Source organism: Phyllobates terribilis, unplaced genomic scaffold (genome assembly GCF_046119375.1).
Source record: "Phyllobates terribilis strain yellow unplaced genomic scaffold, ASM4611937v1 Scaffold_4__5_contigs__length_816908805, whole genome shotgun sequence".
Classification (NCBI taxonomy): Eukaryota; Metazoa; Chordata; class Amphibia; order Anura; family Dendrobatidae; genus Phyllobates; species Phyllobates terribilis.
The window spans coordinates 441842588-441857971 of NW_027362764.1; the positions used below are offsets into that span (position 1 = coordinate 441842588).

The window sequence follows — 15384 nt, forward strand, 5'->3', positions numbered from 1 at the left end:
TTTTCTTAGCCTGGCCTGCTTTAGGGCAGGATTGGCCGAGCCCACCGGACTATCAGACTCCTCCGGTGGGCCCTGGCTTCTCCATCCGGGGAGTTGAGAGTGCCAAGGTGAGGACCATGATGAGGATGATAGAAGTTAGCATCTGCTTTGTTTTGTTGTAATGCAAGCGCATGTATGTAGTAGCGGCTAGGCCTGAGGAGGTCAGCGTTTTGGCACATATCCTACCTCCTTCGAGGATTGCTGGATGTTTTCCTGCTACTATCCAAGTTCTATGACTCCCATTAAAACAAAGCTTCAGGTGATAAATGATGGTTGAGGTAGTGGCAAAGGAGAAAGAGCAGGAGGAACAGGGACCATTCACATCAATATCAGGCCAGTCAACCAGATATGTCTTGTAGGATATGTTTCTGTAACAAAAGGAGCGGTTCGGCTACACAGTTATAGGGCATACAGTGAGTGCAATGCCTACCAAAAATTTCGAGGCACTCCAATGCCCCTTGGAAATGACATGGAGGTCAGAGGGCGTTAACTAAACCTTTTTTTCCATTAATAGCAACTGGGTCTCCTGTGCACTGTTGGCCTAAGCAGTGAATGGAATGCTTTCCAAAAATTATGAGGTACTGCAATGCCCCTTACAAGAGCCATGTGTGGCACCCCAGGGGTCTGGTCACCACAGTAATAGAGATTACGTCGGAGAGCAAGTGGGAGGTTTCCTGGTCAGGATCCCTTAAACATGCAACATCCTCCTGCCCCAGTCCTGGGAGGGGAGAATTCTGCCCTTATAAACTGGATCTGGGGTGGGGTTGAGTGAGTCAGAGAACAGTCAGAGTCAGAGTGAGAGCAAGGAAAAGTAACAGCAAGGAGCTCTGTAGGAGCTAGGCGCTAAAGACGAGGGGCTGGAAGCTGAGCAGAGTTCGCCCTGGCAGAAGACAATAGGAACCGGAAACAGTAGTCCGAAGCTGTGAGGACTTATATATCCAGCAGGAGAAACCAGCCGGCAGGGGATTTCAGGTCCTCTGGCCATAGAAGCCCGGAGGCTCAGTCACAAGCAAGGGACCAGCACCGCCGTCGTGGAGCGGAGGCTAACAGAAGGCCCCAAGTCACCAGCCATACGGGTGAGCACTACACGGTACACTCAGGGACGTGGGCTACTTCTACCCGCTTACAGCAAGGTAGCCAGGAAGAGTGCAGACAGACGGGGAGGCCTACAACTCAACCTGGCCAGGGGAACTCCTGCTTGCTCACAGACTGACCAGGCCTCTTATGCTAGCCAGTACTCCCGGGAGGGTCTACCTTATAATCATCAGTAAAGACCCTGAACTACACTGCAAAGACTCAGAGTCATTCCTACTGCGCTCGTGCACCATCACCCCCATCATCCACACTCACTGCCCTGAGGCTATACTCCTCCCGAGGGGAGTTATCCCATTTTATGCTGCGCACACAACACCAGCTTCAGCGGTCTGCCTCGCAGCGGTGGTACTCCCTGACCGCAATCCACGGGTGGCGCAGTCGGACAATTAACCTCAAAACCTAAGAAAGATTGCCACTGGTTTGACCAGGCTGAGCCACGGGACCGGGTCACCGCCACGGAGACTACAGACCCCAGAGACCCGGCACCGGGTATCCCACACACGTGTACACACGGCCCAGGGGGCGCGTCACATGCAGTACAGCATATTACAAACATAAGTCCCATTATTGGGCAGTGGGTGTCCCATAGTATTTGCTTATGCCTTGCAAGCAAAAGCTGCCAAAAATTAGGACGGAGCAACTTGCAATGCCCTTTACAAGAGCCATGCAGTACAGCATATTGCAAACATAAGTCCCATTATTGGGGAGTGGGTCTCCCATAGTATTTGCTTATGCTTTCCCAGCAAAAGCTGCCAAAAATTAGGACAGAGCAACTTGCAATGCCCCTTACAAGAGCCATGCAGTACAGCATATTACAAACATAAGTCCCATTATTGGGGAGTGGGTCTCCCATAGTATTTGCTTATGCTTTCCCAGCAAAAGCTGCCAAAAATTAGGATGGATCAACTTGCAATGCCCCTTACAAGAGCCATGCAGTACAGCATATTACAAACATAAGTCCCATTATTGGGGAGTGGGTGTCCCATGGTATTTGCTTATGCTTTCCCAGCAAAAGCTGCCAAAAATTAGGACGGAGGAACTTGCAATGCTGGCACCCTGGTGGTATAGTGGTGGTGGAGGCTGAGGATAAGGACAAGAAGATTAAACAGCCAAAATGAGGAAGCGTATACCCATGTGTGGGTGTGAAGCGGTGCATGTGAATACACCTCCCGAAATAACACAGTGGATTTGACTTTATGTTACTCTGCTGTCATTTGGTGGTGATGAAAAGTCTGGCCCAATCCAGCCCTTGTTCATTTTGATAAGGGTCAGCTTGTCAGCATTGTCAGCTGACAGGCGAGTGCGCTTATCAGTTATAATTCCCCCAGCGGCACTAAAAACACGCTCCGATAACACGCTAGCGGCAGGGTAGGCCAGGACCTCCAAGGCGTACAGAGCGAGTTCATTCCAAGTGTCCAGCTTGGATACCCAATAATTAAAAGGCACAGAGGAATCACGGAGGATGCTGGTATGATCGGCAAGGTACTCCCTCACCATCTTTTGAAACTTTCCACTCCTTGTGAGAGTACCCCGCGCCTCAGGGCCTGTAAGCTGGGCGGGTGTCAGAAAACTGTCCCAGAACGTTGACAGTGTTCCCCTGCCTCTGCTGGATTGGAGTTGCATCTCTCTCACCTGTACGCCTTGGTTGGGCAACGAACTGTGACCTCTGCCGCTAGCGTGTTCAGATGGGAATTTTTTTAAGAGTTCTGCATCAAGGGCCTCTGGTATTGCCCCATTTTTGTAGACCTCTCCACCTCAGGAATAAGAGAGTGAAAGTTCTCCTTGTAGCGGGGGTCTACACATGTCACCAACCAGTAATGACTGTCACCCAACATTTTGACAACTTGAGGGTCACGGTTAAGGCAGCGTAACATAAAGTCAGCCATGCGTGCCAGACTGGTAACGGCAAGATTTCCGCGTCCTCACCAAGATGACGACTGACCATGCTCTCCTCCTCCTCCTCCTCTTCCTCCTCCCCCCTGTCCTCAGGCCACCCACGCTGAACCGACGGTATGACACTTGTACAGGTACTACCGTCTACAACGCATGATAGCAGCTCCTGTTCTTCCTCCTCCTCCTCCTCTCCCTCATTGTCCCCCAATGCACGTTGGGATGAGATGAGGCTGGGCTGTGTGTAATCGCCCGCTACGGCTTCTTGATCCATCTCATCATACTCTGGCTGCAATGCCTCCTCTTTAATTCTCTGCAGAGAGCGTTGCAAAACACAGACAAGTGGGATGCTGACACTAATGATGGCGTCATCGCCACTCACCATCTTGGTGGCCTCCTCAAAGTTTGTCAGGATGGTACATATGTCAGACATCCAGGTCCACTCCTGAGGTCTTATGTGTGGAGTCTGACCTGAATATCGACGGCATTGTTGCAGCTGGTACTCCACAACTGCTCTCTTCTGCTCACAAATCCTTTGCAACATGTGGAGGGTAGAGTTCCAACGTATGGGGACGTCACACACCAGTCGGTGTGCCGGAAGCTGCAAACGCTGCTGCAACACAGCAAGGGCAGCGGAAGCTGTAGCCGACTTGCGAAAATGAGCTGACAGGCGGCGTACTTTCACGAGCAGATCTGGCAACGCGGGGTACGATTTAAGAAACCGCTGAACCACGAGGTTAAGCACTTTAGCCAGGCATGGTACGTGTGTGATCTCACCTCGCCTCAGAGCCGCCACCAGGTTACGGCCATTGTCACACACGACCATGCCGGGATGTAGGTTCAGCGGTCTCTGCCACAGATCTGCCTGCTCTTTCACAGCTGTCCACAACTCACAAGCAGTGTGAGGTTTATCACCTAAGCTTATGAGTTTCAGCACAGCCTGTTGCCGCTTGGCGGAGGCAGTACTGCAATGCTTCCAGCTTGTAACTGATGTGGTGATATCTGAGATGGAGGCTGAATATGAGGAGGAGGAGGAGGATGCGCAGGAGCTGTACACTGTGGGGGCAACTCTGACTGACATAGGGCCCGCAATCCTCGGTGTGGGGAGGATGTGTTCCGTCCCAAGGTCCGACTGGGTCCCGGTTTCCACTATGTTTACCCAGTGTGCCGTCAGAGAGATGTACCGTCCCTGGCCACAAGCACTTGTCCACGTGTCCGTTGTCAGGTGGACTCTCCCAGTAACTGCTTTGGGACACGTGCTTGTGTAGTGCGGGGATGGCACACCGGGCAAAATAGTGTCGGCTGGGGACCGAGTACCGAGGGACGGCCACCGCCATAAGATTGCGGAAGGATTCCGTCTCCACCAGCCTAAAAGGCAGCATTTCCAATGCAAGCAGTCGTGAAATGTGCGAATTTAGGACTGTGGCCTGTGGGGCGTTAGCTGCGAATTTCCGCTTTCGTTCAAAGGTCTGGGATATGGACAACTGAATGCTGCGGTGGGACGTGGACGTTGATGCTGTTTCTTGAGAAACTGCCATAACAAGTGAAGACTGAGAGGAGGGGGCATCTTTACATGCAGTATGGACAGGGGATTGCCTTGCACACACAACAGGGGGTTCTATTGCACGCTCAACAGTGGAAGAAGCAGTGGTGACACCCGCTGACACTGGTCGTGGACCCTGGGTTTTGCCCCACAAAGTCAGGTGCTTTGCTGCCATGTGCCTGATCATGCTGGTGGTGGTCAGGCTTGTAGTTTTGTCACCCCTGCTGATGCTGGCATGGCAGGTGGAACATATGGCCTTTTTGGGGTTATCAGCAGAGTCTTTTAAAAAATTCCAGACTCTGGAAGACTTACCGCTTGTACAGGCAACGTCCCTCTTGTTGGTGTTACGGGGAACGGTTGCCTGCCTTCTGTCTATGGCCACCACACTGCTTCTTCCTGCCTGTTGGGGTACTCTGCCTCCCTCCCCCTGTGTGCTGCTGGCCTCACTCTGCATGTCCTCCTTCCACGTTGGGTCAGTTACTAGATCATCCACCACCTCCTCCTCTTCCACTTGCGCACCACGATCCTCCTCCTCACTTCCTGGCAATTGTGTCTCGTCATCGTCCACCTCTTGTGACAGATTGCCAACGTCGACTTCCTGTTGCCGTGGCTGTTTAAATATTTGGGCATCGCAACATGGGAACTCCTCTTCCACCACTTCAAGCATATCAGGCGAGGGGCCCAAATACGGAAATGGACCAGTGAACAGCTCTTCAGAGTGTCCAAGTGTGGGATCACGTGCTCTCTGACGACACTCGGCATGGTGGGAGGAAGGAGCATCAGGGTGAGGAAGAGTATGTGGTCGAGACTCACGGCTACTAAGAGTTGACCGTGTGGAAGACAGACCGGAGGTGGTGGTGCCCAGGTAACTGGAAGTATTGTCTGCTATCCAATTAATAACCTGTTCACACTGATCAGTTCTCAATACTGGTGTTGTTCTGTGCTTCCCTAGTAATTCGGTCAAGAAGTGGGAGCGAGAAGATGTGGCTGTTGGTTGTGGCACATTTTCACCTTTGCCACGGCCCCGTCCTCTGCACGAACCATCACCAGAACGTCCACTTCCACGTCCCTTGCCACGCGCCTTGCCCATTGTAAATGAAGTAAAATAGCTTTCACTTGCACTATAAATGGTAAAAGGGTAATAAAGAGAAGATTAGAACCGTGGAAGAGGAAAACCACAGTTATTGTTTACTAGGGTATACCACACTTTTTTAAATAGAGATATTTGCGGCTGAACAGTGAGCGACACACTCAAACTGCTTTTTTTTTAGATACCAAAGGCCCAAAACTGGATAGTACAGCGATTTGACCCTTGGAACTGCGAAACCACACTGGGATGTCGGGCCTACACAAGACTATTTTCAACAGATATATTTTTGTGTAACAACAGTCAGGAGGCACTACTGTTTTTCTTTAGGAAAAAACGACCAAACCCTGAATAACAGAGATTTTTTACCGTGGAACAGCAAAACCACAGTTATAATTTACTGGTGTATACCAGGCTTTTTAAAATACATATATATTTGCGGCTGAACAGTGAGCGACACACTCAAACTGTTTTTTTTAGATACAAATGGCCCAAAAGTGGATAATACAGAGGTTTGTACCGTGGAACTGCAAAACCACACTTGTATTTCTCGGGCCTACACCAGACTATTTTCAACAGATATATTTGTGTCTGAAAAATCAGGGAGACACTATTTTTTTTTTTTTTTTACAGCAAAAAATGCAAATAGCAGGATAATAGAGATTTTTTACTGTGGAACAGCAAAAGCCCCCTTCTGTCTCTCTGGCCTACACCAGACTATTTTCAACAGATATATTTGTGTCTGAAAAATCAGGGAGACACTATTATTATTTTTATACAGAAAAAAATGCCAAAAACAGGATAATAGAGATGTTTTACCGTGGAACATCAAAACCACAGTAATAATTTACTGATGTATACCAGGCTTTTTAAAATATATATATATTTGCGGTTGAACAGTGAGCGCACACTCAAACTGTTTTTTTTAGATACAAATGGCCCAAAAGTGGATAATACAGAGGTTTGTACCGTGGAACTGCAAAACCACACTTGTATTTCTCGGGCCTACACCAGACTATTTTCAACAGATATATTTGTGTCTGAAAAATCAGGGAGACACTATTTTTTTTTTTTACAGCAAAAAATGCAAAAAGCAGGATAATAGAGATTTTTTACAGTGGAACAGCAAAAGCCCCCTTCTGTCTCTCTGGCCTACACCAGACTATTTTCAACAGATATATTTGTGTCTGATAAATCAGGGAGACACTATTTTTTTTTTTTTTTACAGCAAAAAATGCAAAAAGCAGGATAATAGAGATTTTTTACCGTGGAACAGCAAAAGTACACTTCTGTCTCTCTGGCCTACACCAGACTAATTTCAACAGATATATTTGTGTCTGAAAAATATTTGCAGCTGAACAGTGAGCGACACACTCAAACTGTTTTTTTTAGATACAAATGGCCCATAGAACTGCAAAACCACACTTCTATTTCTCTGGCCTACACCAGACTATTTTCAACAGATATATTTGTGTCTGAAAAATCAGAGGCACACTTTTTTTTGGGGGGGGGGGCACCAAAATGTTAATAAGATAAGTATTTGTACATTGTGAAGGAGGAAAAAAAAAAAGGATTTAGATAAAAAAAAGGATTTTTCCTGGCCCCCGGGACCTGGAGCTAAGTCCAGCAATTTCAGCAACAGGAGCAGCACTCAGGACTGTAATGCAGCATTTGCTGGTATAACCACTGCGTCTCCTATACAGCCTGCCTGCCTGCCTGCCTGATATACCTGGGATGGATATTAGTCCTGAGAAGGACTGTTTGCTTGATCTGGCAGCCTTTACAGACCCTACACTAACTATTTTGCAGGATATATCTCTCCCTAATTCAGCAGCGCTGTCCCTACACTGTCTGATCCGGAGCGACTGTGTCCAAAATGGCGGCGCCCGGTTTTAAATACTCGAGGTGATGCTGTGCGGCCAGCCAATCACTGTAATGCCCACAAACAACATGGCTGCGGCATTACAGTGACTGGCTGGCAATCCCTGCATGTTCATTGGCTCTGTAAAGAGCGCCAAACATGCAGGGCGGAGACCCGAGCTCCCGCCCGAGTAACCCGGAAATGCTCGGTGCTCGCCGAACATCCCGAGCAGCGTGATGCTCGGGCGAGTACCGAGCAGTGTCGAGCATGTTCGCTCAACACTAGTAATGAAGCTTAAATAATAAGCTGCTTTAAGCAAAAAATAAATATTGCATATTCATAACAAAAGTGCTAGTTCTATGTTCATTTTGTAAGTAATTGGCATTCATCAAATCAGCATCTCTTCTTGCCGCTATGGGAGAACCAATAGAATCACGCTGGATGGAACCATGAAGTGAGGTTGGCCCAGGAAGTTCATACAGGGAAGGGAAAAAGACACGCTGCTATTAACTAAAAGTAAGAGTAGAACAAGAAGAAGACAGTTTTCATTGTGCCTCATTTTGCTGACAGACAAAAGAAAGCTGCTTCGATGAGGAAAAGCTGATGGCATCAGCGCTCTTCAGCTGCAGGAACTATACAGATCTTGCCTCCTCTTCCCTGTCTGCATTGAATATGCAGTTACTTGGTAGAGGCAGGGGCTTAGCTGTCTGAACTCAGAGGAATATAAGGGAGTGGGGGGTCTGCAGAGACAAACACACAACCAGGATCCTGACCTGTCATCACTCCATAGCTGCCTTTTCAGTAAAAATCATGATTGCTCTAACTCTATCTTAGACTGCCTAGATATTAGATGTCCAGAGTACAGTTGTAAACAGGAATAGTAAGTGAATATTTAATACACTTACACGTGTCTGATGTATATGTGAGCATGGGGCAATGTGTAAGTACAAATGTATTTAGATGATGATAGATGCAGATCTCACTTATTAGACATTGATGTATGCAGGTCTCACTTATCAGACATTTATGGCATATACCATTATCTGTCTAAGATCGGAACATCCCTTTATTGACACAAAGAGGAATAAATATATCCTCACAGTATCCCCTTAACACCCTAATAACATTCTGTACTCAAAGTCAGACTGTGGACTTTCAAAGCAGAGGGTTTGCATACTGTGTAATTTTCGTTCTATCTATCTATTAGGGAAATGTAAGGACATTTTAGGGAAATATATTAACTCTATTGAAAAATATAGGGCAGCTTTTATGCACTTACTGTATGTACAGTTTAGGTTCAGTTAAAATTTATTTTTTAATGTTTATGTTTTCTGTGTAGAATACTAAATCTCCTGGTGTACACGCTCTCATATCCATAATCCCTCATTGTCAGATGAATAATAAAGTGTCCTTGTGGTATTTGTAAGGCTGGTATTTCCAATTATATCCAGGAAAAAATATATATTCAAGTATACAAGGCTATGGGTGAAGTAAGCTACTGCTGGCATTTGTCACAGTCTCTGATAATATTTTTCATCATGATTACTTTTCTAACAAGAGCCATTACAAAGATGTAAAATTAACTATAATATTTTTCTCCTTTATTGATTTTTAAAAGCTCAGTCAGGATTCTGTTAACTCTAACTTCTGAATATCCTTTTAAAAATATGGAGCCCAAAATTGGATCCCACATTCTATATGTGGCCTCACAAGTGATTTATAGTGGGGTAACAGTACATTAGGATTTTATCTTGTTTGCTTTTGCCGCTGCTGCTTGACATTGAGTACTGCTGCTCAGCTTACTTGTAACCAGAATACCCAAGTCCTTCTCCTCTTCTGTAGTCCCGAGTATACTCCCATTTAATGTATATGAAGCAATAGGATTACTCCCTCCTAAGTTCATTACTCTACATGTATCTACATTAAATCTAATTTGCCAAGTGGTTGTCCATTCAGACATCTTATCCAGATCTTTTTGCAATATTTTAATGTCAAGGTCAGATTTTAATATCATAATATCGAGTGCAGTTGAATTATTCTCAAACTTTACAAAAATCTGCATTCACCAAAATGCAGATTTTTTCGTCATTCACTTCTTTGTGGATTCAGCGAAATTCTGGCTGCTGGCAGCCATTTTTCTGAATTGTAAAGAACGATCAAAAGGGTAAAAAATAAATAATAAATCCTTATACTTACTTCACCTCTCACTCCCCTCCATTCCTCACCTTCACTCATTCAGTGCTAGCTTCTTATTCTAATCACAGTTCTTCGCACTTAAATCCCTGGGCCTTACGCTAGGCTGGGTCGTCAGACTTTGATGGAGATTTCTGCACAAGCAAGTAAGATCACGATGCACATGGTAACATTATGATGTTGTGACCTTTCTCTCTTGCACAGAACCTTCCCAGGCCTTCAGTGTAAAGAAAAGATGCAGCAAAAATCAAATGAGTGATGGTGAGGAACAGTGAGGCCAGTGAGATGAGCGGTGAAGTGAGTATAAAATGGATCATTTTTATCTTTTTTATTTTTTCCACCTTATGTTTATTATACTTTCGAGTGTTAAGAAACCCCAAATCATTTTTGTGACTTGAATTTCCCAGGAAAATCAGTGTGGACAGGCAAGTTTGAATTTAACCTGATCCGCACATCTCTACTGAACTTGCATTGATTTTAACCACGTTGATGAAGGGTCAGCAAAATTAATTTCTCTGGTGGACCCAATATACAGATGTAGTATCCAACAAAGCTGCTTCTAGTGCCCTATTCTATTAATATAGTTTGCTGTGAAGTACTATGCCATTTGTATAGTGCAGCTTTTTTTTATAGTTTGCGCATTAATGTCCACTGCAGGAAAATAACACAGTGTTTGATTTGGTGATTGCTACATCTGTATCCCAATCTGACAATTGTGTGACTCTGTATAATAGGACCTCAGCACTAAAAGTGCCTTGGACAGCAGGAACTGTGTCTGTCATTAGATTCATGCTGTTTTAACCACAAGCTACATGCATTAAACACTGGTTACATTATTGCAGTCAGGTATCTTTTACTCTGAAGCTCTCTGGTGTTTCAGAGAAAATGTACTTTGAAAAGTCACTCGGGGGCTATGTTTCTCAGCTGCCAAGTCCGATGAGGTCCCCTAGCTGACTTCTCCCCTCCTTGTTCCAGTTGACTGGCAGGTCTCTCTTTTAGTGTGCACCTGTCAGTTATGGTGAGCAGGGTGGAAAGATGCCTACGGGGACTGCATTGGATTAGTCAGCTAAGACATATTGTTTCCAGCCAGCTTATCAAAATCTAATTACTCTAAAAAGCTGCAAAGTTTCAGTGCTGAACATACTTGGATGCAAATATGCATCTGATTCTGAATCTGATATCAGGTTTCCTCATTTTCTTAAAAGGATAAAATTTCAAACTGTAAACAACAAGAAAGTGTGCAATATACCATTAATTAAAAATCTCAAGAATGTAGTGATTTTTCATCCAATTGTTTACTGCTCATGCACTAAGTTACTGGCCAAAGATGTAGTCTATCAGTGGTGGTCAGTTTCTTATGCAAGGGGGTCAGCACTTACAAACTCTTCACTATAGAGCTTGCAAGTGCTGTTCTGAACCTTGCAGCACCAGCATCAAAGCCCATGTGCAGCTCCAATGCTGCAATCAAATTATTAAATGTCAACACACTGACCCCGGCAAATAGGAAGCCCGGAGGATTGCTATGGTCCTTGAGATAGAATACAGGTCAAATCTTTTAACATCATCATTCCTTTACTCCTTAAGGTAGGGTCACAACCTCAACATTGGGGGCGTCTATCTATTTATCTATCTATAGTGTCAGGTAAAAGTTTGGGCACCCCTAGTATAAATTACTGTTATTGTGAACAGTTAAGCAAGTTTAAGATGAAACGATTTTACAAAGCCTAAAGTTAAAGATGACACATTTTTTTTGTATTTTAGGCCAATATATATTTATGTATATTGTCATTTTTTACATTTTAAGTATTACAAAAATGAAAATGGGCCGATTCAAAAGTTTAGGCACCCTTGGAGATTTGTGTGCTCAGATAACTTTGACCTATGATTCAGACCTTAATTAGCTTGCTAGGGTTATGGCTTGTTCACTATCATCGTTAGGAACTACCAGGTGTTGCAAATTTCCCAGCTTTATAAAAACCCAGCCTACTCTAACCTTGTGGCAAAAAACAGCAGCCATGGGTTATTCTAAGCAGCTACCTAGCACTCTGAAAATGAAAATGGTGGAGGCCCAGAAAGCAGGAGAAGGGCTATAAGAAGATAGGAAAGCATTTTTAAGTTGCCCTTGCCTCAGTTCGAAATGTAATTAAGAAATGACAGTTAACATGAACAGTGGAGGTCAAAATAAGGTCTGGAACACCAAGGAACATTTCTGTGAGAGCAGCTAGTAGGATTGCTAGAGAGGCAAATCAGAATCCCCGCTTAAATGCAAAGACCTTCAGAAATATTTAGAAGACTCTATAGTTGTGGTAAATTGTTCTACTGTTCAGAGACACCTGCACAAATACGCCCTTCTTGTAAGAGTCATCAGAAGAAAACCTCTCTTGCAAACCTCACCATAAAATTCAGTGTCAGAAGTATGCAAAAGAACATCTAAACAAGCCTGATGCTTTTTGGAAACAAGTCCTTTTTACCCATGAGGTTAAAATAGGACTCTTTGGCCTCAATGATCAAGGTATGTGTGGAGAAAAAAGAGCACAGAATTTAAGGAAAAGAACATCTCATCAACCATTAAGCATGGAGGTGAATTAATCATGATTTGGGGTTGTGTTGCAGCCAATGTCATGGGGAGCATTTCTTGAGTAGAGGAAAGAATGAATTTAATGAAATTTCAACAACTTTTTGATCCAAACATAACGCCATCTGTAAAAATAGCTGAAGTTGAAAAGAGGATGGCTTCTACAAATGGATAATGATCCTAAACACATGACAAAATCCACAATAAGCTATGTCAAAAGGCGCAAGCTGAAGGTTTTAAAATGGCCCTCACAGTCCCCTAATCTGAACATCATTTGAAAATTTATGGCTAGACCTCAAAATAGCAGTTCATGCAAGACGACCCAGGAATCTCACAGAACTATAAAAATGTTCCAAGGAAGAATGGATGAAAATCCCTCAAACAAGAATTGATAGACTGTTTTCTGGCTGCAAAAAGTGTTTACAATCTGTGATACTTTCAAAAGGGGCTGCTACTAGGTACTAACCATGCAGGGTGCCAAAACTTTTGCATCGGCTCATTTTCCTTTTTGTAATTTTTAAAATGTAAAAGATGGAAATATATTTATATTTTTTTTCCTAAAAAATATAGGAAATGTGTCATCTTTCACTTTAGGCCTTTTAGAGATCATTTCATCTTCAATTTGCTTAACTGTTCACAATAACAATCATTTTGCCTAGTAGTGGCAACACTTTCACATGCCACTGTATCTACTAATCTAGCTATCTATTTATCTGAGAAGAAACTGTAACAGCAGAGTTAATATAGCTGAAGGTGCAAATCCTCTCAAACAATTATCCATTTGTAATAGAAATAGAAATAAGAAAAGCAGGCAGCACTCCAAAAATAATTGTGAAAAAAGTGGACTTTATTAGCCCATATGGTGTGGCAACGTTTCGGTTGTGAATACTTCACAAAAAAATGTTGCTACGCCATATGGGCTAATAAAGTCCACTTTTTCACAATAATTTTTTTTGGAGTGCTGCCTGCTCTTTCTTTTTCTATCTACTTATCTGTCTATCTATTTCTAACTTTTTACGCTTCTATGACTAAAATAATTATCAGAAAATAATATTTATACATAGAGCTGAAACACTGTAGAATGTAAATTCTTACAATAAGCAAATTCAGTATATTATTTTAAATAACAATAAAAAAATACTTACGAAGTAAAATTATAATACAGAGAAGAATTGCGATCAAAGCTCCTGTACTAAGGCCAGCAGGTAGGAGTAAGGCCTCAGCACTGCAAGACTGCATGTTTCCTTGATTATCACATGTACATACTCTTATAGTTAATGTTCCAGTGCTACTTTGGATGGGGTAATCATTGTCTGATATGACCACCGGTAGAAGGTAAGTGTTTAGTTCATGTCTGTTAAATCCATTTCTTCTTGTTAAGATTCGAGCAGTGTTATCTATTAAAGATAAAAATGGGTACTCTTTTTACTTTAGTAGAAATACAACTGAATGGAGAATTAGTGATATAAGTAGCAGTAAGAGGAAGAAAAGTGAATGGAAAGCTAATAGGCTAATAGCAGCAGTAAAATAACCAGTATATCACAACTGTCATATTCATGAACTATTTTTACCATCATAATTCTGTTATTGTAAGTAAGTATATAGTGGGGATCTGGTACATATGCACCCCCAATAGTGGGAAGATTAAAGGGCTATAGCGCTTTTTTGATCATGGAATCCCCTATAATGTTGTTCTTGCTACATTTGCTATCATGATGAATAAATTGCACAACAACAGAATGTCTGGCAAACTAAATAAAAAGAATCTCAGATCTATCAATGGAACATGATGCAATTTGCCAATTAACAATGGAGTGAAAATTTTACATGTATATGGTACATTAATTTTCATTTGGTGCTCTGCTTATGCACCAGTACTTGTAAAATGGCTATGGGATTTCAACCTTCTCGTTAATTTAGTGATTGGTTTAAAAATGCCAAAATAATTAATTACCACTCAAATTAAACACAAAAATAGAAATAAAACTACTTTGTCTTTTAAGGATTGTCCACTGCTGATATAAAAGTCCAGCATGCAGCTCAAGCCATCCTCCGCTAGCTCTGCCTGGCTACTAATCCATAAGGCAAATATGATTAATTCTTTTTTCTGGTTCACTCTGTCTATTTTGGATGACAAACAGTTTTCAGTCCATTTATTCAGTAAATCCTGGTTTTGATTACTGATCTTTTCCACCCTTATCCTGCATCTGGTCATGAGTTTCTTCCATTATACTGAGTTACTATTTCATTCCCTCTTCCCTATGATAAGGAATGTTCATCATCCTAAGTTACTGTTCATGATCGAAAGTTAATTCTCCGAGTAACTAAACCCAACTTTCTTGATTCTTTGTTAATAATCCTGATTTGTTCTTGCGCTCTTAGTCTGAAATGGAAATACAAATCTGACTAATTTTTAGATTGAATACAAGTACCTTCTGTAGAGAACTATCCATGGAAATGAACTTGCAAGAGGAAAAAACAGCTTCTGTATCACAACTTGCATTAGTTCATGTCACTGTCCCAGTTTAATTACTAAGAAGGTACTAGATGGTTTTGATATCACAAGAGTGATCCAAATCATTGAGTCCAAATGTATTTCTACATGACAAAACTTGCAAGCAAAGGTTTCTGAAATGTGAAAAGGTTTATCAGCTTCTCTGTGACAGATTGTGATCATGTTTCTATTATACAATACATGGGGTTCACACATACCGTGCATTTGACTGAACCTTAATGTTTCATTTCAGAAATTCACTGTTATTTTCACGCATTTTGAATCATCTCTCTGCTCTTTACACTATATTGTCTCATTTCACTGTTTATAACACAAAAATGGTAAGTTTGGGGCAGTTATATCTGTACAGTATATTTTTATTTAGTTTTACTTTATTACTTAGTAAATGAAAAAAAGTTTTACCATTATGATCATGTAATAGGTTAATTATATTTTTATTTTGGTTTTTTTTTTGAGTTATATCACAATTTATTCTCTTTAGACCATCATTTATTATATTAAAGTACATTCAGTATAGGCTCTCTTCTGTATTTCTGTCCAGGTTAGAGACACAAACATGCCTTGTTCAGAATAGCCACATTATGTA

General features: G+C 42.6%; 1 protein-coding gene across 2 annotated transcripts in view; it reads right to left on the bottom strand.

Moving 5' to 3' along the window:
* Positions 1-15384, bottom strand: part of LOC141265485 (cadherin-10-like) — an 847801-nt gene that overhangs the window by 8184 nt on the left and 824233 nt on the right. For both annotated transcript variants that reach the window (XM_073678636.1, XM_073678635.1), the window contains one exon: positions 13429-13680. In XM_073678636.1, the coding sequence (XP_073534737.1) occupies positions 13429-13680 (252 nt within the window). The remainder of the gene's footprint in view (positions 1-13428; positions 13681-15384) is intronic.